General features: G+C 35.2%; 1 protein-coding gene across 4 annotated transcripts in view; it reads left to right on the forward strand.

Moving 5' to 3' along the window:
• ERBB4 (erb-b2 receptor tyrosine kinase 4) overlaps nucleotides 1–27,242 on the forward strand; it is a 1,114,677-nt gene that overhangs the window by 585,914 nt on the left and 501,521 nt on the right. For all 4 annotated transcript variants that reach the window (XM_046644934.1, XM_046644936.1, XM_046644933.1 and 1 more), the window contains exon 3: nucleotides 2,349–2,535. In XM_046644934.1, the coding sequence (XP_046500890.1) occupies nucleotides 2,349–2,535 (187 nt within the window). The remainder of the gene's footprint in view (nucleotides 1–2,348; nucleotides 2,536–27,242) is intronic.

Consider the following 27,242-nt stretch of genomic DNA (forward strand, 5'->3'; position numbering starts at 1 on the left):
AACTCTGGGATCACGGGGGTTTGGAGCTTGGTCTAGACGAGAGGAGTGCGGGCTCCAGGTGGGCACTTCTCTTGACTCCACAGACTTTGCCTCATGCTGAGGGTGTGGCCAGAAAAGAATCAGTTCTTGCTCAACAATATTTGTTGGTTTCTTACTACATGCCAGCACTGTTCTGGTCACACGGGACACATGAGCAAACAAATCCAAGTGCTTGTCCTTGTAGAGCTTATATTCTGGAAAAGCGAGCGATAGACTATAAATAGCAAATGTAGTAAATGTATAAACTATACAGTACGTTAGAAGGTGAGAAGTACTGTAGGAACAATAAAAGTTAGAGCAGGGCAAGATGGCAGGGTAGCAGTGTTAGACATGTCAATCAGGGTTGGCCTCTGCCTGGAAGGTGAGATTTGAGCAAAAACTTGAAGGCAGTGAGGAAATTAGCCACGAGGATAACAAGAGGGCCAGAAACTCAGGCCCTTAGACTTTAGTGAGCAGCTTGAGGGAGGACAACACTTGGCATGTTAGAAGAACTACAAAGAGATCAGCGACACTGGAATAGAATGGGTGAGGTGGAGAGTTAAAAAGAGATGTCGCAAAAAGAACTGAGGGCCCGATCATATAGTGCAGCACTGTCCCAAAGAAATTTACTGACAGCCATAGAAATGTAATTTTAAATTTTCATGTGGCCACAATAAAAAAGTAAAAGGAAACAGGTAAAGTTAACGTTAATAGTGTATTTTATACAACTCAGTTTATCTAAAGTGTTACCATTTCCGCATGTAATCTTTGAAACCCAAAGTGTATTTACACTTACAGCCACATCTCACTTCCTACTAGCCGCACTTCAACGGCTCGGCGGCCACCAGGGTTAGTGCTGGCCGCGCTGGATGGTGCAGATGCTCATTCTGACTCACTGTTGAAAGGACTTTGTCTATTACTCTGAGTGACTTGGGAGATGTTTTAGGGTTTTAAGAATTAAAGTGTCATGATTTGATTTATGTTTTAAAAAGATCAGAGCCAGCCTGAACTGAGAATACACCATAAGGGACCAAGAGTGGGAGATCTATTACAAACCGGGAGATCTATTACAGTAATCCTGATGAGGAATGATGGTGGCTCAGAGGATAGCAGTGGATGACATAGAAGTGGCTGAATTCCTGATCATTTTGAAGGTAGAACAAATAGGATGGATTGCATTTGGTGTGGGAGCTAGGAGTCAAGAATGATCCCAAGACTTTGGCCTGAATAACAGGAAGGATGGATTGACCTCATCTGAGATGAGAAAGGCTGTTGGAGGGATGGGGGAAGGAAGGTAGGTGCTCAGTTTTGGATAGGTGTATCTGAGAAGCCTTTAGGCACCCAAGAGAAGATGTAGAGTGGGCAGGGGGATTTGAGTCTGCAGGTTAGGGCAGAGTTTGGAGGTAAAAGTTTGGAGAGCATCAACCTTGAAACTGGACAAGATTAGCAAAGAATAAGAGTGAACAGAGAAGAGAGTACCAAAGACTGAGCACTGAGACGTCTGAAATTAGGACATCGAAAATAACATGAAAATGACATTAAAATACTACCAAATATTGTAGCATTTTTGCACTATAGTTTTTAAAAATTTAAACACATATGTTTATAATTTTCATTATGATCTTGTTCATTTTACTGAAAAACTACAACTTTAGATGAAACTAAAACTTTTTTGTGACTTTTTTTTACTTTAAAATGTCTCACAAATCTTTAAGTAAAACTCATATTATAGACAACTACATTTAAACAATAGAGAGTAAAAATAAATATTTGATTGTAATCAAATTAGGTACCATAATCAGTCTTTAATATGTGTTGTTTATATATGTGTTCCCCAGAGATGAGTAAGGTAACTATTTAATAAATAAAACATTAAATAATAGTACAGCAATTTGAAATCTGTCTAACAGTCTACAAATTCATGCGGCTTTGTTTTATTTGTGATAAACTTACCAATTTGCTTTTTAAATATAAGCTTTCATTGATGGTTATGTGTTCTTACCTCATTGTAGACTGTCAATGAATTAGATCTTTATTCCTTTAATTATATTGAAATCTCAGGTATGAAAATTGCCCTATAAAACAAAATCCATTATTTTACCATAAGCACATTTGTGACTTTTTTAAAAAGCACAACTCATACTTCACATGAGATTCTAATCCTTTGTGATCTTTGTATATCAAGGCAATTCTTTACAATACAATGTGGAAATTAGTGTATTAAATTAAAAGCTGAAAATGAGAATTAGCTCATTTTTATCTAAGTGACTAAATAAACATAGTGACAATCCTTAATTTTTTAACATAGGCAACTGTTTGTGTTTTTTCAGTCTATTCGAGAAGTCACAGGCTACGTGTTAGTGGCTCTTAACCAGTTTCGTTACCTGCCTCTGGAGAACTTACGCATTATTCGTGGGACAAAACTTTATGAGGATCGATACGCCTTGGCAATATTTTTAAACTACAGAAAAGATGGAAACTTTGGACTTCAGGAACTTGGATTGAAGAACTTGACAGGTAAGGAAAATATCGAAAATAGCAAACGTACTCTCATTATCAATATAATGCGATAGACACATGCAAACACGTGTGTATAGTTACTGCAGTACGTGTTACATTGAGAAACACTAAAGTGTTTAAAAATCTACTATGTATTTATCTTATGAGAAATGATGGCCTATGATGCCCTTGCTTTCTTTACAGTTATCGTAAGTGCAGTCTGAAGGATACGGTAACACTGTATCTCAGCTGAACAGGAGTACACTCTAAGGAAATGCTCAGTGACTGAGAACTGAGATATGAAGCAGGTTTAAGAATGTTAGGTTTGGCGGTCTCAGGTGATCAGTGGACCATATCATCAAATCTCTGCAATAACACTTCAATTTTCACTCTCGTTAGAGCTCAGTAAATACACAAGCTATTATATCTAGTTCCACTAATCTAGTTTTTGCACAATCCTTTATTTTTGGAAAACGTATCTACATTATTACTCCAGTTTTGATTTCTCTTATTCAGTAACTCACTAAATGTGATCAGTAATTCTTTCTCAGAAGGCTTTAATATCGTCAGCGATTTTATCCTCCTAAGATGGGAGGTAGGTCATTGATAACCTGAAGTTACCATCTTGCTACAAAAAGCACTTTGTAGGAATTTGTTTCTTAAGCTGGTCCTTGCAATCTCGCCCATACCTCCTCAGCTCATGTTGTCTATGGTTCAGAAAGGCTGTTGTTGAGACTTCTTGGTGCAAAGTTTCTAATCATGAATTTTGTCATGAGTTCCTATTATCAAAATCTGCTAATTACCAATTAATTATCATCTCACAGTGAGGTAAAGGAGTTTAAGCTATTAATTTAATCTAAATTAATATGATCTCTATATTTTGCATCAAAATAGGTAGTGATTTTACGTGTGAGTCCACACAATGATAATGTTTCTTGATATTGAAAAATGAAATACTTTAGAGGTACTGCCCTAAAATGTTAAGTAAAAATAAGATTAATATTGCCAGGTTATTAAAATTAATTGTTTCCTTTATTTACAGTGGAAACTAAATATATAATTTTAAGTTATAACTAGTTTCATAGTAAATCAGACATATGAACTAAAATTGGGATATTTTGGATGAATGAAGGAATACTGACTATGTTATTTATTTTGGGCATGATTGCTGTAGAACTGATGGCGTAATGGTACATGCAAATTGTTCAGAATTTATAGATTCCTTCATCAACATTTTTACTATTTTTTTCTTTCAAAGATAGTTTTGGACTGAAGAGCAGGATGTTTGACTAAATTGCTACTTGCATGGAAATAATGATAGGAGGAAGAATTTTGGAAATGGAATGGATAGAGAAGAATTGAATGATTGAAATTAGCAGTCTAAACATAATCTATTTAAAACTTGCATAGGAAGCATTGTGTTTTCTTCACGATTTTTTCCTGATTATCTTAAAGAAAAATGATTAAAATTCTTTTCAAACCTTTATAATACTTGAAATATGTTATTATTGCATAATATGTGCTATTTGAAGAATCTTCCCGTACATAAAATGTGTTTAAAGAGTTCTCTTATTTATTTCTGCATTTAACATCAGTATTACTAACACTTTAAAAAAGAGTTATTTAATCAAAATGATACCATATTTAAACATACCTTATCTATTGAGGGATCTCACACCATGTATTACTTATTGTAGTAACAGTTCTTTAACTTGTGCCATACCAAAATATAACACTATTACTTCAAAATATTATTCTCTATTCTTCCAGAAAGCATTATGATATTTTCTTGTGCACTAGTAGAAATGGATAATTAATAGCTGATTTAAAAAATGAATTGATTGTTTAGAAAAAATATGTATGTGTTCAAGAATTATTATTAATTTCTTTTTTGAATATGAATTAAAGTGTAAGAGAACAAATGAAACATTTAGACAATTTGGAAATTTTCCAGATATTTTAATATATTTATTAGGTGGTTGAGAATTACATGCCAGCATTATTCTATGACACAATCTAGATTCATTGATCTGACTTTAGGCAATTGGATCAATAGTGTAACTTCAATTTTAAAATCAGAGTTTACACAATAAACATGATTGTGTTTGTGTGTAAGAATAGATAAGGAAGGACAGGAGACACATAACTGTTCATATAAAGAGGACTTTGGGATAAAATTTGCTTTATAGCAATATCTTAAAGAACTAAATATTCTAGATAACCTGCTTAATGTAACAAGCAAACATTGCAATTCACTTCAGATAAGACAATTTTTGTGTTTTGGAAGGATATTTGTTTTATGTTGTTCATGTGCTGTAAGAAGCAAGCTGATAAAAAATGTTCAAAAATTTAATGTTATATTAAGTGAAGAGCTATAGGACTGGCCCTAGTTATAGATTTACCTGTGTAATATGAGGGGAAATACCTCGCTGCCTAACTACCATAGTAGATTAGATTGTTAACTCAGTTCTTAAAGGACCAGCAGCATCAGCACCACCAAGGTATTTGTTAGAAATGCAGATTCTTGGGCCTCAACTGAGACCTAAAAGATGACAAACTCTGGGGGTGGGGACCAGCAGTGTGTGTTTTAAGGATCCCTCCAGTGATTCTGATGATCACTAAAATTTGAGAAGTACTGTTCTAATTAATCAAAAATGTGTTACCAAGAAATGGTAGCACGATATCTAGTTAACCTCTTCACACTTACTTGATCCAAATAATTTTCATTCATTTATCATCTCCTGGAGAGAATGGAAGGAGTAGAACAGAGAACAGATATATTTTTTATTGAAAGACGCGAAATACAGCCTCAGTTTGGTTTAAGATGAAGAGAAACATGTGAGTATAAAAAGGCTTAGAGATGAGGGAGATGCTGGGAATAAACTTTCTTCTGTATCATCATTCTGCCTCATACCAACTTCACATAATGGTAAGCCATTACAAGGACAATGATAATTCATGATGAATTTACTTTTAAGGAAATTTTATTTTTAAGCACTTTAAACAAGATAAGTAAATACCAGCTGTGGGGAATGAGAAGTATGCAGAGTGTTGTAACAAAGAATTTTGAGATTAAGATTTCAAGGCTTTTTGGTATGTGTATATATATCTCAAGCAAGTTTTTCTGTTTAGCCAGAAAAAATGCTTGTGTCTCATCTTGCGGTACAACCAAAATGAAAGTATTTAAGTAAGATCTGTAGTAATATCTGTAGCCCATGGAATTTGTGTGTTTCTCTTGAAATCTTTTTCGGCGTGTTGACATTGGACTATTATGCCTTTATAGCAGTACGTTTGCCTCCTGCAAACTTTGGGTAAAAGGCATGTTTGGTTAACAAGAGGACTGTCATATGTAAGGGTTAATGGTTGGGTATATATATAAATTAACTGCTATCTTACACATTCTTATTAATCAGCTTGATGCTCACCAAAAGCTAGTCCTTGGACTACAGACATTACCACAAATCTTACTTAGATGCTCTCATTGTGGTTGTGTCCAAAGACAAGAAACACACTTTAACATATTTTCTGGTTAAACAGAAAAACTTGTTTTACTGCTGCCACTCTCATTTCCCCAGTCCATTATGGATGAGGGGGAGTAGCATGGAGAAGAGGCAGGTCCCTAGGCTAAGGATATGCCAGACAATCTAAAAGGGAGTGAGGAACTTGTCTTGGCAACCTTTAGTTGCCCTATCACACTGGATCATCCTTTTCTGGTCAAGGGAGAGACTATATTTCCATCAGTATGTTCCTTCAGGCATATAATTATCTCAAGGCCATCGGGAATGACATTAGTCCGTCAGAAGAGGACGTAATGGGAGAGAACTACACCACTGCCTCTATTAAGCTCACTTGTTTGTGGTTGTTCTTATTAATCACTCCCAGTGATGATGCTCTGCTGGGTTTTTTTTATCAGGTCTTTCTTAATCAAACATTCCTATTCAAAATTCAAACCAACATTTAATATGCTTGCAATCTTAAGTCTATGAGCTTCTACTTATTTAGTCATCTGACCAAAACTAAATTTTGTTTCATTATATGGGGCATAAAAACCACTATTATTTTCTCCCCTCTATAATTTATAAAATTACCTCATTTGTTAGTAGTGATGGATAATATTACATAATTTCACCCATGTTATACTATAGATATGAAGAAATCTTTGAGAAAGACCTAAGCTGGTCATATATTATTTATAATGATGATAACCTAGGTACAAATTTAATACATGCATATGTGCATTTATCATATCAAATTTCACCTTAAATATTTGAATTTTCTTTTTAAGAATTATGAGAATATTTCTTTTAAGTAGGTGAAATTTTGGATGATACGAATATATAATTTATGTTTTCCAAAAAGTAGCCAAATACTCTACTTCTTTTCAGACCAACGCATTTCAGTATTAGTGCCTTTATTTAATATTTTATGGAGAGTCTAATTGCTTGGTTAACTGTATATCGGATCATCTCACTTGGATTGTTATTTGAGATATGGACAAACGAAAATTTTAAACAAGGGAAATACTGAAGTTATTTTGGGGAGCCTTCAAAAAGTGTGAAGGATATATTAAGTTTACTGAATTCTGGTAGACTAAAAACAAAATAAAATGTTTAGTGCAGGCACTACAACATCTGAATGATGCAACATTTGAACAGTGTAGCATCTGAACATCACATCTGAATGTCTGCCTTCAAATACACATAGGCTATTAATTAAAATGGTACATTGAAGTGACACAGCACCTTAAACTTCTCAAACCTCTTCAGCATTATTCAGTAATGGTCAAAGAAATAACCGAATATTGAAATGGTCAGGCTACCTATAACTGACTCAACGTATGTCAAAGAGCGTGGATGTGAAATAAAAAAAAAAATTTCCATTCAAATATCAGATCACCACCTGCAGTCTGAGTGTCTCTCTGAGACTTCGATTCTTCATCTTTAAAATCTAGAAGAAAATTTCGCCACACGGTGTTGTTACAGGCATTAAAGAAACAAAATAGGGAGCTTTTCAGTCACAGCACCTGTCACCTCGAGGATGCTTAGGAAACCTTAGCTCTCTCTCTGTCTTGTTTCGTATTTAGCTTTTTTTTTTTTGTCAACACACTGACAAAACTGCTGAACCTGTTTCTGCATATTCGAATAGGTGCCTGTTATTTCACTGGGGCTTTGAAACGTGACTTGCTTAGACAAAATGTGCTCCAAATTTCAGCATCTCCTCTGATACTGCTTTGAAACTAGTTGACGTATGAGATCTATTTCTCTGGCAGTGAGAAGCCTGAGGCTGTTCTTTGTCTGCTTTCAATATGATGGGGTATCTAGTACTTCACAACACTTCTGCACATCTTTCAGCATCTCATGCCAAGCACCTGTTGCCCTGGCCCTTCATTTCAAATCTCTGTTATCATGTTTCACCCTTCATTGGCCCTGACATTTGTCTTGACCTAGACAAGAGACATATTCATTCTGAGTTCTTTTTCTGACGCTAGAGTTGCTAAGCATTCTTCAGTTGCTCTGTGAAAGGTCTTAGTAATGTTTGAGTGGGTTCATCCAGCCTAGTTCAGGGATTGCTGTTAAATACAATGTTTGGCAAAGGCACTACAAATATTCACATTAGAAGAACTACCCAGCATATTGTGATATCTGGAGGAAAAAAGAAATGATGCCAAGAATCTTCCTAGCTTAGGGATAAATTATCTGGAAAATGATTTGATCAAAACTATCCTATAGTGAAAATTCTATGAGTCAGATGGAATCAGTGAAGAGTGGCACATTCTTATGAAGGCATCAATTTTTATATCAGTTCCACAATTTCTAGAAATGATACTCTAGTCAATGTTCTTAAAGAAGATTGTTTGCTTGTCATGTCAATGTATATTAACTAGAAGAAGGAAAATCACAATGAAATATTTATGTATACAGGTAAACCAGAAACATATATTTGAAAGGAAATGTTATAAATATGGGGTCAGATAGTTATATTCACCATTTCACCAAATTTCTGGAACTTATCATTGGTTTTAGGGAACTGATGGGTGAAGTTGTGGAACTGAATGAAGGTAAAATGGGAATTTCTCCTCCTTCTGTGCCACTGATCAGAAAGGAGTCTGTTCATGGAAAAATAAGAAATGGGAGGGTAAAATTTCCAGGAAATAAAACCATCCCTTCTCCTCTAGCTAATGTATTTGTAGTCATAATTGGTAAGATAATCTGCTCAGACCATAAAAAGCAACCCCTTTGATTTATGTCCTGAAGGGACATAAAGGGATCCTGAAGAGGTCCCACTCCCTCAACTACATTCTGTTTAATCCCTATAGCAATCTTAAGAAAAAACTGGGGGAAACATAACCTTATAGGAGTCTCTCAGGAAAATTCCCTACTTGGGACTTTAAACTTATGTCATTGTTCTTTCTTGTCCCTAAGATACACTAGATCTGTATGTCCCCTTCCCTAAAAGAGAAAGAATATATATTTTAAGGAAAGAAAACATATAAGGTCCACAAACTTCCTTATTAGAGCTCATTTATTGAGAAAGAATGCTTATTTGCTTAAGTCATTTAGGAAATGGAGGAGAAAGTTTGCTCCTCAGGGTTCCAAATGCAATAAGAGAAAATAATTTGTTATCACCATGATGCCGTGATTTCTCTCTGATGGAAGATATTAAAATATGAATTCTCACCCTCACCCTAGGACATTAGCTTTGTGGGGCCTATGGACACTCAACTGTAAAGAAACGGCAAGTTCTTTGCATCCATGCTCAGTCACAAGTAATGTGAGGATGAAATCATTGGATCATTGCACATTCTGATCTGCTGGAATCAAACCAGAGGACTGGAAGTGTTACCAAACCAAAGTGGGTTCACTTCCTGGTGAGTTAAATCAGAATCTCCACCAGAAGGAGTTGTCACACAAAGTAGAGTTTATTTGCAGCAAATAGGAGACCACGCAGAATCATTTCCAAAGTTGTGGCTTTCCCTGAGCATGGAACAGCAAGGGCCTTTTATTTCGGATGGGGAATGAATATTCAAAAGGGAGCAGTGGGTATTTGCGTGTGCAGGCTCAGTTGGAAAACATGCTTCCGCATGCCTTGTGCGTTAAGTAAAGGGCGAGTTTAGGTCATCTCTTGGCTCATCTGCACAGTCACGGCTCTTGAGGTGGGGCTTAGTCTGTTCAGGGTGGTTGGTGATTGCATCTCTTAACATAAAAAAGAAAAAGAATACAATTTGGAGAAACAGTTAAATGCTTCTGAAACTTCCCTTGAGTTCCTTGGGACAATGAGTCGGTGACAGAAGCTGTGTGAATAATATCTGAGGATAACCTGAATCTGCGTTTTAGAGGGAATGAAGAGTAGATGGATGTTTCGATAAGCCTCCTTGCAGTTTAAAGTATATATAAATATATCATCTAGTTTAGTTAGAGGAGGAGACCCGAAGCTTGGCAGACCCTAAAACTCTCCCTCAGTCAGAGGTAAGAAACTAGGCTGCATGTTGCTCTCCTCTGATGTTTACCAAACGTGTTTCTGTTTTTAGTGCCATCTAGTTGATTTTGACTCCTAGCAACCCTGTGGACAGCAGAGTGGAACCCTGCCTGGTCTTTGTTGCTCTATCAGACAATGCTCTGCTGCTCTTCTCAGGGTTTTCATGGCCAATTATTTCTGGATTGGGTGGCTACATCCTTCTTTCTAGTCTGCCTTAGTCTGGAAGCTCCGCTGAAACCTGTCCATCATGGGTGACCCTGGTGGTATTTGAAACACTGGTGGCATAGCTTTCAGCGTCACAGCAACACACAGCTACTAGAGTATGGCAACCGATAGACAGGTGGTGTGGTTCCCTGACGGGGAAACAAACCCAGTGCTACAGCGGGGAGAGCGCTGAATCTTAACTACTGGACTACCAGGGCTGGCTAACCAAAGGCATGATAATTACAATATCCTATAATTGTTATGGCATTTTATACTTTATAAAATGATTTCAGTTTCCTTTTCTTTGTTTCACACAAAAGTCTGGAATTGCAACCTGGAAAATATCTTTACTGTATTTTTACGTCTAAGGAAACCAGGCCTCAGATCTTGTGGCTAATAAGATGTACCGTGTTCTAGAATCCAGATGTATTTCCCAATCTCTTCGTATTGTGCCATTCCTAAGAAATGTTTAGGACATTTCTCCAAGTGAGACCATAGTCAGTGAAGTATTAAAATGACTGTAAACATAATCCAAACTTAAGCAGAAGATCTTAAGGTTGTATTCTGAGAAGGATGTTTCTGATTTTAATTGTATAACGCTTGAATATATCATGGATGTCTGCATAGGAAATGGTAATAAAACACAAGTAAACACATAGAATGACAATGTTGTAAATACTGGATTTGATTTAAAAGTATCAGATCTACTGACTAATTTTATAGCTACTGCCATTCAACTATGGCTTTTTAAAAACCAAGCCCACTGAACTCTTAGCCATAACTCACAAATATTTATTAATAGACTCAATTTTACTGGTAAAAATTCAGGATTCTTTTGAAAAGTGATATCAATTCAAATATTTCTTAGCTTTGTTTTGTTCCTCTTGTATATTCAAGACATTGTGCTGAGATATGAGCTATTCCAAGTTATCTTTACATACCTATCTTCTCTCAGTAAATATTTCTGATAAATATTTACTTACCAGCTGCAGTGGGAAAGCATTGGGAAAGTATTTTCCTTGTTCATGATGCTGCTGCTGCTGCTGCTGCTGCTGATGATGCTTTTATGGTCCAGAGTCTCCATTTTCATCTGTTTTGCCCTGTGAAGCAAGACTGTCCAATAGAACTTTCTGGGATGATGGAAATAGTCTGTGCTGCACAGTTGAGTGATGAGTAGCCAAATGTGGCTACTGAGAACTTGAGATGTGGCTAGTGTGAGAAAACGCATTTTCAATTTTATCTAATTTTAATTAATTTAAATTTAAATAGCTACGTGTGATTAGTGGTCGTTGTATTAGATGGAGCAGCATTAAAGGGACAACATATTTTACCGATCCCAACACAGTAGATAAGGATATTTACGAGCAGAATAGCATGGAGAATCAGAGCACAGGCCTTGGATCCAGACTCCCTCCGTTCAAATCCTGCTCTAGGCAAGTTATTCAACTTATCCAGCCTTGGTTTCCTCACCTTCAAATGAATGTAATGAGAACCCTCAGTTTGTAAGATGGTTGTTAAAGTTGAATTATAAATTACATATATAGTATCAAATGCAGTCCCTGAAATAAATGTTATTCATTGTTATTTGAGAAATATGCTTTTGATAAACAAAAGAAGCAATATATTTTTAGAATCATTGAAAGCGAGTTAGGATTATATAATCAAATTATAAAATTTAAATATGTCATTTGTGATTTAAGATCTAAGAATATTTTATATTTGAGTCAGCTGGTTCTGGATGGCATGCATTGGTTTTTAACATGCTTTAAGCTGCTAGTTATGACTTTGGTTTTCTGTTTGAAAGAAATGCGACTTTTTGAAAACGAGATTTTTACTCTTACCCGCAGTTCCCACAGTATAAGTATCTACTTATAAATAGGTCCCAAACTCTGTTTCTTAAATGACTTCAAAGAGAGAAGTAAGGAATAGGAGATTGTCATTATTATTATTACAGCAGAGAAACTATATTGAAAATCTGTTGAGAGTTATTTCTGGCATAGACACTGCCCATATCTTTAGAATTCCCCAGGCCATGTGGAAAGTTTCTTTTCATAACATAACATTTATTTAATAAGAAATACGGCACAAAAGAAACCCTTCTATATGTTTCCTCAAATAGATATGTACCATAGTTCATTAAATCTAAGTCAACATCAATTTTAAGAAACTTTTTGATTGTTCTTTGTAGACCACATTGAAAAGAGAAATGAAAGCCAAATGTAACTGTAAAGGATTGTGCCATGAATCAAGAGTTTGTAGATATTAAATATGAAAATATATACATTTTAGAATTGATAAAATATAGTAATATGTAAAGAGAATGAGGTACAACAAACCTCTCATTATTTTCCTAGAATTATAGCAGAATAACTGCTATTGTAATGGTGAAACTGTTTACTGTGGAAATATATGAAAGAAGTTGCAGTAGAAATGGCCAATATTTCATAAATGATGAATAGAATTTTCCATTTATCTATATCTACCAGGGAATAGATACGTGAGAATTTGCATGGCTCAACACCTTTTGATGTAGCAAGTGGTACGGTGGTTAATTTCGCTGTGTTCCACTTCAGTGGCCTGGGTTCTCAAGCCGGCGACTTACATATAACCTGGAGGAAGATTGGCACAGATGTTAGCTCAGGGCTAATCTTCCTCAAGCAGGAAAAAAAAAAGGAAATTTGAATTATTGTTTTTCTTTTCCTGAGATTTTGCTGACTTATTCACTCTGTTGGTGAAAGAGATGAAAACATAGTTCAAAGGTAAAAAGAAAAAACATCACTTATTTTAGGAATTTCCCTTAAATTTTGCTCTCTTAGTGATACATGTCAGCTAGGTCTCAGGATTATTATAGGATGTCAGAGAGAAAAGAGTGCCTTTTCACTTGTATCGTTGTCAGCCTACCTGGAAGTTCAATACAATGCTTTTCCTCATTACTCTAGCTGTTTATTTTCCCTCCCTCCTTAATACTTTATGACCCACTTTGTGCAATATGTTTTCTATCTTCTAGCTATAGTACTATTGTACACTGAGTCAAATTGTTTTGGTTATTGAATCATAATAACCATAAAAATTTTGAGGAATATTTACAAGAAAAAGTGAAGGAAAATATTCATCCATAACCTTTTTCTTCCTTCTAAGACTATTCAGTTTACTCAATTTCATTTACTCTGTGATGCAAATTAGAGTTTGATTTTGTAGTATCAATAATGTTGAAAAAGGCTGATATCAGAAAGAACTTTTTTTTGGTATTTTTGTTTTTTTATTTTTTGTGGTAGCATTGGTTTATAACATTATATAAATTTCAGCTGTACATCGTAATATAAGAGAGAACATTTTTTATTTTCAATCTACATGAAATAAAGGGACTTCAAACTTTAATTAGGTCTTTTTTTTTTTTTTTTTAAAGATTTTATTTTTTCCTTTTTCTCCCCAAAGCCCCCCCGGTACATAGTTGTGTATTCTTCGTTGTGGGTTCTTCTAGTTGTGGCATGTGGGACGCTGCCTCAGCGTGGTCTGATGAGCAGTGCCATGTCCGCGCCCAGGATTCGAACTAACGAAACACTGGGCCGCCTGCAGCGGAGCGCGCGAACTTAACCACTCGGCCACGGGGCCAGCCCCAAATTAGGTCTTTTTTTAATGACACATGTAATGAGCATATCCTGGAAACTATTGACAAAGAAAATAGTGAATATATTTTCATTTGAATTGTTCCCCAATTCTCTAACGCTCAGCTTTAATATTTAGTGAGGTGGTTCTATATCGTGTAGAATTATATGTCTAGTGAAGTGCCATCCAGAATCCTGTTATAAATTCTACTAGTTTTTAAACTATATATATTACCAGAATTATTTTAGTCTTTGTGCCTTTGGTTTTAATGATTTCACCTGCCATTTTTAGCATAATACATCTAGAAAACAAAATATCTATATGGCATAATAGAGCCCAGGGTATGTGTACTACTATTAATCATAATATTCATAATTAATAAGCATTTACTATGTACAGGTCAATGGCTTAAAAACATTATCTTTCTTCATCCTTACAATAACACTTAATTAGTGGATTACTATGGTTGTTTCCATTTTGGAGGTAAAGAAACTGCAGTTTAAAGTAGTAACATGTCACAGAACACACAACAATTTAAGGAGTTCAGATTTGAAGTCATGTTTTCCTTTTATCACCATGCTATAGAGATTCTGAGAAGGAAGGAAGTCATGTGAAACTGAACTTTACCATCTTCTGCTCTGTGTGAATGAACTGAGAATATGTGAAATTATTCATATGGTCCAGGTGTCATCTCTTCAATGCATTCTTTCATTTTTATTTCTTAATGAAATTTTGCTTACTGTAGATACTTTACCTAAAAAATTAAAGAAATCTAAAAGAGATGCACATTGCATAAATGGATTGAATTATTTATGATATTGAAGCATTTTTATCATGGTTTTTAGGTTTATTTCTACAGATATTAGAAACTAAAATGATAGAGTATAATAACAGAATTAAATTAACTACTCTAATTGAGAATTGACGTCATGACTTTTCCTTTATGAACACTAGAATTCAAAAGAACAGATTAATAGCCATATTTGGGGTGTGTATTATTTAGTTTTGATTTAACTTTAGAAGTTGTGTTTTGTCAAGATAAGTTTTTTTGTCTTTGTCTCAGTTTAGTGCTGTTTCTACTATATTACTCCAAAAATATGATTTTCTTCGAGGTGCTAGAGAGAAGGAAGTAGCAATTTAAATTTGTTTAAAAAATTTACGCCAATCTATATGTGCTTAGGTGTGTATCTCATTCACCAGTGGGAAAAAAATTAAGTGAACTAAATTCTGGAGTTCGTTTGCTACCCAACTGTAATCCAAATTCATCAACTGCCTACAAAATACTATGAAATTTGACATGGGCTGTATAGTATTGTTCAAAGAATACTGTTTAGTATGTTTTGCAAGGAAAAGATGGAAAAGATGATGAAGTAGTACTTGGTGTACCCATAGCTGTATCTTTTCTATAGCATGGGTAGAAAAATGAAGAGAAGCAGGGAAGCAGCCTATGTCATTGCTATCATTTTTCACATAGTGAATGTGTAGCTGAATTTCACACCTATGCATTACATTGTCATTTCATGTAGTTAGAAATTACATGTCATCATGATAAATCTTTGCAATTAAAATTGTATCATGCTTCAAATGCAGGCCTATGGTGCTCTGGGAAAAAGGGTGAATCAAGAATTAGTGTCTTGGCTCAAGTGCCTCTTAAAAATTAAGAAAATCTAACTATCATTTGTGTAAAATAAATACATCAGAGGTCACAGTATAGGTTATCAACTCCTTTGTGAGTTTATGGAAGATCATCTGCATAATTTAAGTGGCTATCCAAATGTTGTATGCAGTTATTCTGTATTAACTGTGGGCAGTGACTTCTTATATTACATTTGGTTGATTATTAAATAAAAAATATTGAAAAACATTTAAAACTGAATAGTGTTTGTTGGGCCGTTCCCTGCCAATTTTGACATCTGATTTAAATTTAAATCAGGAAGCGGTTTAGTGTAACTTTTCAGTTTATTTATATTTTAATCCATTAAAATATGACTTAATAAGAGATATTCAGTACCAGGGAAGGCTTTGAAACACTTCCTTCTGAATCACAAAGCCTTAGAATTTTAGAGAGAAAAGATAGTAATATATAATCCTAAAATTAATAGAAATTCAAGCTTCGAAATTTTACTATGTTTCTAAATTTCATATGTACAGATAAACATAAAATGATGGGCCCCCAAGTGGTTTTCTCTTTGAGAAACATTTCTAAATATAATTGCAAATAACTGTTTAAGCCAACTAGTTTGTAACGTCGAAAAAAATCCTTGGAAAAAAATGCAATAAAATTGGTGAGATACAAAGGACAAACGTAGCTGAAATTCCATACATGTCTATACTGTTTGTGCTAGTTAAAGCCAACTCTGACTGTGCCATTTATAGTTCTCTGATTAGCACTTCACTCATGAGAACATGTAAACAATCACAGATAATTAAGTAGCTTTTGTTGTATTCAAGACATACTCCAAGATTTGGGCATAAAGTCAGGAATAGTTTTGGAGAGGGCAAAATGATAAAAATGGAACTCAGAACTAAAACAATTGAAAAAGATTCTTGATCCAGACATATATCTTTTGCCTGAGAATGTTGACTTATGATCACGCTTCAAATCTAGCCCATGTGTTCTAGATAGAAGGTATGTTTCTAGATAATGAAGACTATATTTCCAACATACTCTTTTCTAGTCCCAGGAGCATGAAATAGCAGAAAGAACCTGAGTTTTGAAATCTGATAAATTTGAAATTTCATAGCAGCACTGCAACTAATGAGAGAAATGTCAAAATCATTGAAGTGCTGTGCCTCCGTTTCCTCATCTGAAAATGAGAATTGAATGAAAAAATGCATGCAAACTGCCAAGCATAGTGATTAGCCCCAAATAGTGTTAATTCCCTTCCTATCTCCCTCTTCTGTATATAGTTCTCAATGGAGTAACACTGTTTAAGAGTATTAATTTGTTAATTCTTGCCACATCTATATAAGACGCTTCCTTTATTGGTTCTGTTTTGGCAGATGTATTTGATTTTAGTAAAGCCTAACCTCACTAGCCACCAGAAGATTCATAGTCTCATCCCATTTGTACCTGAGATAAATCACTTAATACCTCTTGCACTGAGTTTGAAATTCTGAAATGAAAGAAGAATTTTCTTAGGATTTTTTTCCCCTTTCTTTCTTCTTGATAATACCTACTCGCTGCCTACCTTCCTGAGAAGTTGTAAGGCAAAGTGGGAGTCACATTTGCTCACTGCTCAACTTCCTTCCTTAGGACAAGTGGGGACTTGACCTTAACCCTTCCAAGTCAGCAGAGAATGATGTGGCATCTTTTCTTTCTGAACACTTGAGAACTGAAGTTCAAGCCTTTAGTTAAAAACACAATTCCATGTGGATATCTAAGGACCTCTATCAGGAATTAATTGTTCAGAATGTATTTATTTCCCAGCGTGGGGATATCAATGTGCTGTATTAATAGTATCCACATGCATTTATATTTGGCTATGTGTCCTTAAAGGTAGACCCATTATTTTTTAATAAATTATTTTACTTCCCTGCTAAGGCTGTGAAATCTCAGGAAAAACAAAAACAAAAATGAAAAAACCTTTGGATGACTTTTAGGGAGAGAAAAAAAGAAAGAACATGAGCTGAGCAACAAAACCAATTTAGTTGGTTTTAAGTACTCATTTTAAGCCAAGGTTTCCCAGTGGTGCCAAGCAAATCCTTTCCATTGTTGTTCATTTCTTAATGTCTTATTCCTCTCAAAGCATTCAAATGTCCCTGCTGGGTACAGGAACCAATTCAGCTAAGAATTTGTTTCCCCAGAGATTACTTTTATACTGTATCTGAAACTCAATAATCATTGCTTTCTTTGAAATCCCCCTTATATAAGAAAGAATGGGATTTGAATGAATAGATATTTCATACTTAGTTCTAAATAAGCAGAAACAATACAAAGTGTATTTTTCACCCCTCCTCACTTGCTAAACTTGCAAGAAGGATATTTTGATGATTTATTTTAAATAGATAAGGTTTATTTTAAAATATCTTTATTTTAAAAATCTTCTAGGGCTTTTAAAAATAATTAAAATACCTATGTATTGTTTGCTTGAGAACTTGAACTTCTAAAAAGGGGCAGGCTAATTCTAATAGTGTTTTTGGTATCTCATTGCTGTCTCGCGGCTGGGTCTCTCTGTCAGGGTGTGAAAAAGAAGTGAACCATGTGCTGTCAAAACAGTGGAGATGGGGGACACCTGCAGAGAGTCAGCTTGGTTTCTAGACTCAGTCACCACGTGAAGCTTGGGGCTTGCATTCTAAAATTAGACTCTTTACTCCACAGATAAAGGCTTAGGGAAGGCGTCTTAGTGGATTTCACATATGTTTACAGACTTAAATCATATGTTTGTATGTGTTCTTCTACCCCATATGTAAGGGAATTGACAGCTTAGACCCCTGATTGCTTAGAACCACTGTAAAAATTCCAATACAGTTTTTTTATTTCTAAACACAAGACCGAAGGTTTTCTAATGCAAAGCAAATAATGACCATGACTCTCTTGTTTGCATGACATGAAAGCGTATAACAATTATTTCTACATTTCTGCTTTAGCTCTTTGCATTCTGTGACTTAGCAGAAAAGTTGTAGTATTTAAAACATTAATCTGAATGTTAGATTACAGAATCAATTTTCTGTAAAATAACTGTAACAATAACTCCATACAGGTAAACAGGTTATATCTAGTTCAAAGTTTTAAAAAGGAAAATAAACACAGACACATGCCTAGAACTAAGCAAAAGACAAATTAGAAGACCAAAGAGAAACATACAAAAATAGGCTTATAAATAGATAATAGAAAAAGAGGCTATGTATATACATACACACACACATGCATATATCTCTCCATGTAAATATAACATGCATGTATGTATATGTGTGTATACATATATATACACAGATACAACCATTTATTAATGTGTGTATAGATAGTTTCTAACTATGATACATAACCATGCACATTGTGTGTTTTTGACAAATATCCAAGAAACAACACAATCAGCTAGATATAATCCTACTTTTCTAGTCATGGTCTGAAATCATATTTGGCTTCCAAGAATACATTTTCATATGAGATTAACTTTACAGAAAGCATTATGGAACCAGTAGACAGAATGGCAATAGGTTATCCATATATGCTTATATCTATCAACAAGGCACTGAAACTTTTTATGTGTCATGGGAAATGTGCCCACAGGCTGAAATGAATATACAAAGGCATCACGTGGGGAGAACATGCTGGAGGGGTTTTATTTGATGTTTTCAAACTGCTCTAGGGTCTGTCTTGCAAGAACCCTTTTGGTTTTCTTTTTTTGTTTTTTTTTTTATGTTTTAAAACACATGGCTTTCTTTTGAAACATCCTGCCAAGAGAAAAAGTAAGAGTAAATTACAAATGAACTATGCAATCATATTCTCCCTATTTCTCTCTCTCTATCTCACATATCTCTATCTCTCTCTCTCTCTCAGATACTTGCCCCCCCCCACACACAGACACACTCATATTGAAGATAAAACATTCAGCTTCTGTATGTGTTTCTACAGAGATAGCTGCCACAGTCAACAGTCAGGATTTGTGAAATCACATACCCAGAATGTGAGATCACAAACTGTGTTAACTGAGGGCAGAATAAAGAAAGATGACACTGAAGTAAATTCCTGTTATATGCAGCTAACTTCTCTTTTGGTTTGCTTGTTGGTTTGTGTTTATTTATTTAAGACTCTTAGGAGATTTACACTTATCTCCTACTAAGAGGGAACAATTAAAAGCACTCACTCCCTGTCCTCTTGACCTAAGAGATGAAAGGTTGAAACCAGGCTTCGAGTCGCGCTAAACTTACACCGAGGGCTTTGCTCTGGGAGCTGTAGATTAGGGGGCAGAGTTCTGCTAAACATCTTTTTAATTTGCTGTATAAAGCTATTTTTTATTTTAAAAACTTCAAACTTTCTATAAGTGATTCAAGTAATTACTGCTTTGCAAGACAAATGTAAGTTTGATGCCATACTAATATCATTTTCTTGTCATGAGTCCTTCATTTTGAACTCTGAAAGCCGGACGATCACGGGAAGCTTACTATAACTTCATTCATCATACTGAGCTTGCAAAGGATGATATATCTTGAAGTCGTGCTGGGAGAGGCGTGCTCTTTTTCCTCCCAGGAGGAAAGCATGCTGCTAAACCTCTGTTTGCACACGGAAGAGTTTTTCAGCAGAGTATGTTGCTCTGTGGTTTGGAAGTCAGAGCTCTCTTACCAGGGGCAGCCCCCAGGCTGGCATTTGATGACAGTGAATGGACAGGTGCAGTCTGCTAGTTGTCACAGTGCTGGCTTCTCCACAGGACAATGAGAGTTTTGTTCCCTGGGTGGGTGGTAGAGGGATTGGCTCTGTTGAAAACAAACCCACTCTTGGGAAAAGGTTATGATTATTATTCTCAGGGAAAATTAAAAAATATAATTCTACATACAGATGAAGTTCAGGGCATGAAATTTAACAAGATCCCCCCCCCCCCCCCCACCCCCCCCACACACACAAAGGTCTCAGTGAAATTTAACAAATCGTCAGGGCCCTGCCTCTGCCCTAGTGAATCGTTCTTGCTGCTGTTGGGATTATGTGACTCTTCAAGGTGTGTGACCCATGTTAAATGGTGTTGTTTCTGAGCAGAACTGTTCCTCAATTTCAGGACAGAAAAGACTTAAATTTCTCCTTCTTCTCTGTCTGAGTGCTTTGGAATTATGTGATAAATGAGCGTCACTGGTGTACTATTGTATGCATTGTAATAGATGATTGAACTATTTTTTTAATAGAAGAGATTGCATAGTAAATATTAAAAATAGTAAGTTCTACTAGAGAATATATAGTAAATACTAAAAATAGTAAATACTATTTTACTATTTACTATTTATTTTGTAGTTACTATGTAAATAATAAAGATTACATAATAAAATACTATCTTATTTTTGCCTGCAGTTGTGTTGGTTAAGTAGTATGTACACTTGTAAATACTATAGTCTAGAGATGGAAGGAACCAACTGCTTTAATTTACAGATAAGGAAAACCAACCAACCAAGAAACTGAGGCTTACAGAGGAAAAATGACTTTTCAAAGGGCACAGGGCTGGAGTCGTGCATAGAACATGATTGTTTTTGACTGCGTCTCATGCTTTTATTTTCCTCACTCTCACCAGTGTTTCCCAGAATCTAAAGCTTATATGGTTGTCATGCTTATTTGCTTGAAGGCATTTGGCTGATGTGGAGCCTGACGATTGCCTCTGTTCACTTTAGAATCTCATTGTTTACATAAATAGGGCAGTAGATGAAATGTTCTCATTATTTTAGAGGCCAGAAGTCAAAACAAATGTCTGTTCCATTGCCTTGGCGGGAATGTTATACCTTTATATTCTGAAAAAGTGTAATGCCTATTCTAAGTAATGAAATGAGGCTAACTATATATTTTGTGAAATGGACAGAATATCCACATTATATTTAAATTTTCACGTTGAGTCATTTTCTTTTAACTTATTGAAAACAAAATATCTATGGCCAGGAATTTACCTTCAAAACTAGACACAATATGCTTTAATCAGTAAGTCACTATTTTCACCTTGCCCTCCACCATTCTGTCTTCTAGAATGTAAACTTTCAGTAATTGCAACATTTATGTTGAGACATAATTTAGTCAAGTCCCACCTCTATTAAAATTTTGTACCCCATTTTGCTTAAATTCCATGTTCTCATAAAGAAAGTAGCTTGATTTTCTCATGTGTGTCTTATGAAAATCTGCTCATTACATTAAAGTAATATCCAGTGTTTGGCAAGTGTTATGTATTAGTAAACAATGGCATAGATTAGTTTCACAGTGACTCTGTATAACCTAGGACCTGTATAATCTCTCTCTTGAGAGAGAGTCATGAAATGAGCAAGTAGTAACTGAGGGAATAGGTTAGGGAATGTCTGGTATGCTGGTCAAAGAGGGGATAACCTGGTTGGATGATGATATAAGGGTCCCCCATGGAGCAAACTGAGGGCGTAAGTTCCCTGGGCATGAAACTAGATTACGTTTGGGGAAATTGTTCCCAAAAAAGGAAGTAAAGATAGGGATGGTATAGACACAAAGTCAGTTTTTTCTAGTTCTTGGTTTCAGGGGTTGGGTGACTTGTGTGGTGGGTGAAAGACTTGTAATAGCTGTTGTGTAATCATACTTCTCTGTTTAGCAAGTCTCTAGGCAGTATTTATGGGTCATTAGGAAAGATTTTTATGAAAGAACGTTAGATTAAATTAGTTACTGAGATGAAAGAAGTTAATGTCTATAAAACTCCATTCATGATACCGAGAATTCAATATTCCACTCCCTTTCAATTATAATATATTTTAACTAGAGCCAGTGGTATGGGGGCATATGGAAAGGTACTCCGGTTAAGGGAGGCAGGTGCTGTGTTGAGACTTGAGTAAATATCAGAGACTGGGGTAAATTCTTGCCAAACCAGATACAAAGGGTTTAAAGTAGGCGTGGTAGAGACAACTAGTTACTTACCAATACTTGTTTTCTTCCTGAGGATACAGTTAGAACAAATTTCCCAGTCTCCTTTGCAGTTAAGTGCGGTTATGTAATTGAGTTTGTCAACTAAATGCGAATGGAAAGGTCATGTGCCACTTTCAAGCCTAGTCTATAAAAGATTTTCAAATATATTCCCCCTTGTTCTCCACTCCTATAAAAATCACCCTTTGAAAATTACAGGTTCATAGAGGGTATGTAAATACTTAGATTTACATGAGCAAGAAATTTCTAACTCTATGTGTTTGGGCCATTATGCATTTTGAATCTTCCTATCACAGCAGTTAATGTTCCCCTAACTAATTCTGTGACTGTGTGGGAAAGAGAAGACCTCACCTGGTGAAATTCCAACGCCAGAGCTGCGGTGTGCCAAGGCTGGACTCATGAGAGTGCTGCCCCTTGGGGCAGACATGAGGGGCACGTTGGGGAGAACAGAACAGAATGATAAAAGCCAGTCTTTTTGATTGTTACCATAGACCATGAATTTTAAACCATGTCAGTTATAAAATACACCTTAGTGAAAAACACTTTTTTAAAAATCTAAATTCTAAACAAATGCTAGTTACTGTTGAGTTTCAAAAATATATGTGCAAGCTTCAAATTAGCACATTTTAAATATCTTTTAATAAGTGCTGTTTTATATTGAGATTAATTTGGAGAATTCTTAATTCTACAATTGACCCCTCCACACAGAGCCTCAGCTACACACTTTAGTTTGGAGAGTAAGTTTGTTCAAAATGATTTAAAATTGTTCTGGGTACAGTTCATGTGACCAACCCATGTTATTTATATATTCCTGTGTTTAATCGCTGTGTGTATGTGGTATTACATATACCTATATATAGTTTCAAAATTAACAATGATAGCAATGCTGAGTGATTTTAAAGATGAAGCAATAGGACTTGAGTTATTCCAAGTCTATTATTCTATGTGATTAGTTGGGGTCCTTTGTATTTAAATTTACAAAATAGTAAAACAGAATGGCAACTACAAGATTTAATGAGTTGTTTGGTAACTAGCAAGTTTTAGTTTACATATGAACTGTTTTTTATTGATTTTGAATAGTATCTTACAAATTAAAATTTATTCTTTACTTTATATCAATTATTTTAAACCAAAGAACAAATCATGAAAATAATGATTACCGCATGATTATTAATGAAAATAATTTTGTCATATAGAGGAGGTATTTGCTCAGATATCAAATACATTAAGAATGCCACTGCAATAGAGAATATTTTTTCCCACTTGATGCATTCTTTACGTTCTACTACGAAATAAATAATGACAAGTAGGTACAACACCTAAAACCCATTGTCCATTGCAATCGATTACATAATTAATAACCTTACACATTTGTATCATCTGTTCATATGGGGGACTGGGTGAGAGGGTATGACTGTGGCTTTATTGCCACTACTGGGAAAGTTCATTCAGAAGCATGTTCAGTTGAACATGGGCCAGTGTCATCACTTTTAAATATAAAAGCAGTAACATAATATGTAGTTAAACAATCATGGGTCAACTTCCAGCTTGGCTCTAATTTCAGTATCACCAAATTTTAGTTCTTGATGTAGAATCTGTAGAAGGAACCAGTGTTTACTGAATGTTCATCATGTGTTTCCCATAATTTGATTTTTCATAATAACCATATTTATAGATTAGGTAGCTGTGGCTCAGAGTTAAAAGAGTTTGCTTGGTCACTTAGTTTGCTCTCAGCGTAATTAAAATGGGAATTCCAGACTTTCTGCCTCCAAGGCCCAAGACCTGGCATTGCATGACACACATTAACACCTCACAAATGGCACCTTTGAAGCACAGTTTGTTTGCTCTTTCCACTCCACCCCACGTAATCCGGGCCATTTGGCAGATCACTTGGGATGAAATAGGAGCCCAGTAAACATTTGTTAAAAGTTTGTAAATTGCAGCTAAAAAGAGTTACATAAATTGATCAGCTTCACATTGTTTCTTTGCCATCTAGCAAAGAGTATAATCTATTTCACTGATTCTTCATTAAGAACATTTGACAAAATCATTTGCTTTTGAAAAGAACATATTCAGAAGACAGAACTAGGTACTTGAAGATGCCTAATATTGCATCGCAGCATGCACCTACTATCTTATTTCGTTTTATGCCATTTCTCTGGTAACTTTTGAAGTTCCTAAACCTTCCATGATTAAGGAGAATAAGACTACAAACCAGCAGCGTTCTAGTCATGCATATTTCATTAGCTTTAATAACCAGACTATAAAGTGTTCTCTATCCACAAGCTCAATTCTGCATCCCTTTTTAAATACATTTTATTTGGTACAAGAAGCAGTTTCATCCAAAACATGCTTCAAGGACTTACTTTTTGAAGAAAAAAAAAATAGCAGTGAGAAAGAATTGGTAATCAATGCATTAAATTAAAAACACCAATTGAATGGTGTATGTTTGAATTGTTGGGATTATTTAAAATGATGATAGGAAAAAAGAACAAGAACTTACTATTTAGAAAACAGTTTGGTGTTCACTGAAGCAAAAATGATTTCCTAGTCTATATTTCAGTGATTCTAAATTCAAACTATAGTATTTTTCCCTGTAAATATTTGTGTGGTATGTGTGAACATGGGTCTCATTTTAGAGATACTTAGTTATGCCTGACCAGCTTATGGCCAACTTAACATGGAATTGAAGAGACACCTAATATATAAGGGGATCAAGAAAGAAAAATAAATGTTTGTGTATGTGTGGGGGCTGTGTGCTGCTGACTACACAGCTATGAGGTCAGCCTTGCCAAGGCTGGCACCTGGGTGGCCTCAGACATTCCTTGTCATACTCCAACGACTTAACCACCTCCCTTCAGCAATTCTCTGTCTTTCCCTCCACAACAGATCAGTTTTCTTTGTCCTTTGCCTTTTCAGATGGCTGTGAAGCTTGAAATTCTTTAGTGCTGCATTTCAATTTTATCTGGTTCTACTTAAGTGAGGCAAGGAGTAGAGTTTAAGGTTAAATGAAGAATATTACAAAATCAGTTCCTCCAATGAAAAATAAGTTTATGACACTCTACATTCCAAAGAGTGCAAAAAAAAAGGAGGAAATGGAATTCCTTTCTACTTCACCCTTCTCTATTTATTGTGAAAGAGTACACATATTGCTAAGATAAAACAGAAAGTATTATAATCTCAGGTAATACTAAAGGTCACCTCATATCTATTTACGTAATTTTAAAAGCAGCATTGTTTTGGCTCCAATGTGGTTTCATGCCTTCTTTCAAAAATGATAAGAGCAGGAATAAGTTGGTAGTGTTTACATCTTTGAGAAAAATAATAAATTAATCTTCCTAAGATTTATCTGTTGGTAAAATCTCACTAATATTACTGCTATTTTAGCAAGGAAGTTTCTGTAAAGAAAAAGTATTTTCCTACAGACTAGATGGCAGTTACTATCATTATTTTCTGCGTGTGTGTCTAGCAAATTATCTCCAACTACACTTGAGTTTCAAAGTTTTGTTATTGCCTTTGACTTGGAGACTCTTATTGATTATATGATGAAAAGGATACTTTTCACAAGTTTGTTCTTCTGTCATTAAGCAGTTATTATTTATTGATTTTCTTTAACCACCCTCTCAAGCTCAGACATTCTCCTATTGCCAGGAAAAAAAACTAGTATTTACACAGAAGGAAGATTTAGAAATAATGCTAGCTCGGAGCGGGAGATGGATGAATGAGGATAAAGATGAATCCTTAATCCTGGCCCTTTTTCTGTCTTTGTTAAGATCACATTTGTTTCACTTCTTGTACATTATAAGAGCTGGATGTCAGTCATGTCAGTTTTTATTGCTATAAATATGTGACTCTCAGCTATGTGATCATGACCCAAGAGGTACTACCAGCTATCCCTGCTCCAGCCCTCCCTGCTGTGGGCAGTATTTTTGGTTTTGGTTTTCTGCTCTCTCTGTACGCCACCAGGTGTGTTATTCTTGTTTCATCTCTGCAAACAAAATCTATAGCAAATCACTATATTCACTTGATTGACTTAGTATGTATCTAGCACTCTTGATGAAACAAACATTATAGAGAACATTCAAGCGATAATTTTTATTTTATCTTTTATCTGCTTTTCTATTTTTTAATTATCTAAATTTTGCAGGATGGCAAATGAGTGTAATATAACCTTTTCTAAGTGAAAATTCTTGGTGTTCCCTGCTATTATGCTAGCCCATGAAAAATATCTAGTGGTAAAAGTATCATTCTTCAAGGCCTGGCATATGTTATAGCCCCCACTACCGGCCGCCACAAAATGCCCATAGTTCCCACTCGACTATAGAGAACTAATATGAGCAAGTATTTCCAAAATCTTGTAACAGGAGCCCAGACAGGAACCTTGCATGAGGTTTCCATGAGCCTGGCAAACTTGGCACAACCTCTGCTAACTAAGATCTATTGCTCTAAGTCTTGCCTAGTGTTTGTAGTTTATGATTTGTTGCTTTGAATTTCCCTGTGCTTGTCCACTCTTTTACAACCAAACTTCTTCAGAGTTATCTGCACATTTTCTTACCGTTTCTCACATTATATTCGAATTTCATTTCACACCATTCAAGCAAACTTTTTCAAGAATGTCAGTAACCTCCATGTTGTCAAGACCAATGGATAGTGTGATATCCCATTGTCTGTCAACAAGTTATCCGTCCTTTGTTGGATGGATATCCTCTCAGGGTGTTTTGTTTTCAGTTTCTTTTACAGGCTCATCCTCTTCCTAGACCTACTAATATTGTGGTAACTTATTTATATGCAAAAAATCTCTAGTATATATCATAGTTTTCATCTGAACTCCACACTCATAAATACAAATGTACATATAGAATTTACGAAG

This window comes from Equus quagga, chromosome 17 (assembly GCF_021613505.1).
Source record: "Equus quagga isolate Etosha38 chromosome 17, UCLA_HA_Equagga_1.0, whole genome shotgun sequence".
NCBI classification, from domain to species: Eukaryota; Metazoa; Chordata; class Mammalia; order Perissodactyla; family Equidae; genus Equus; species Equus quagga.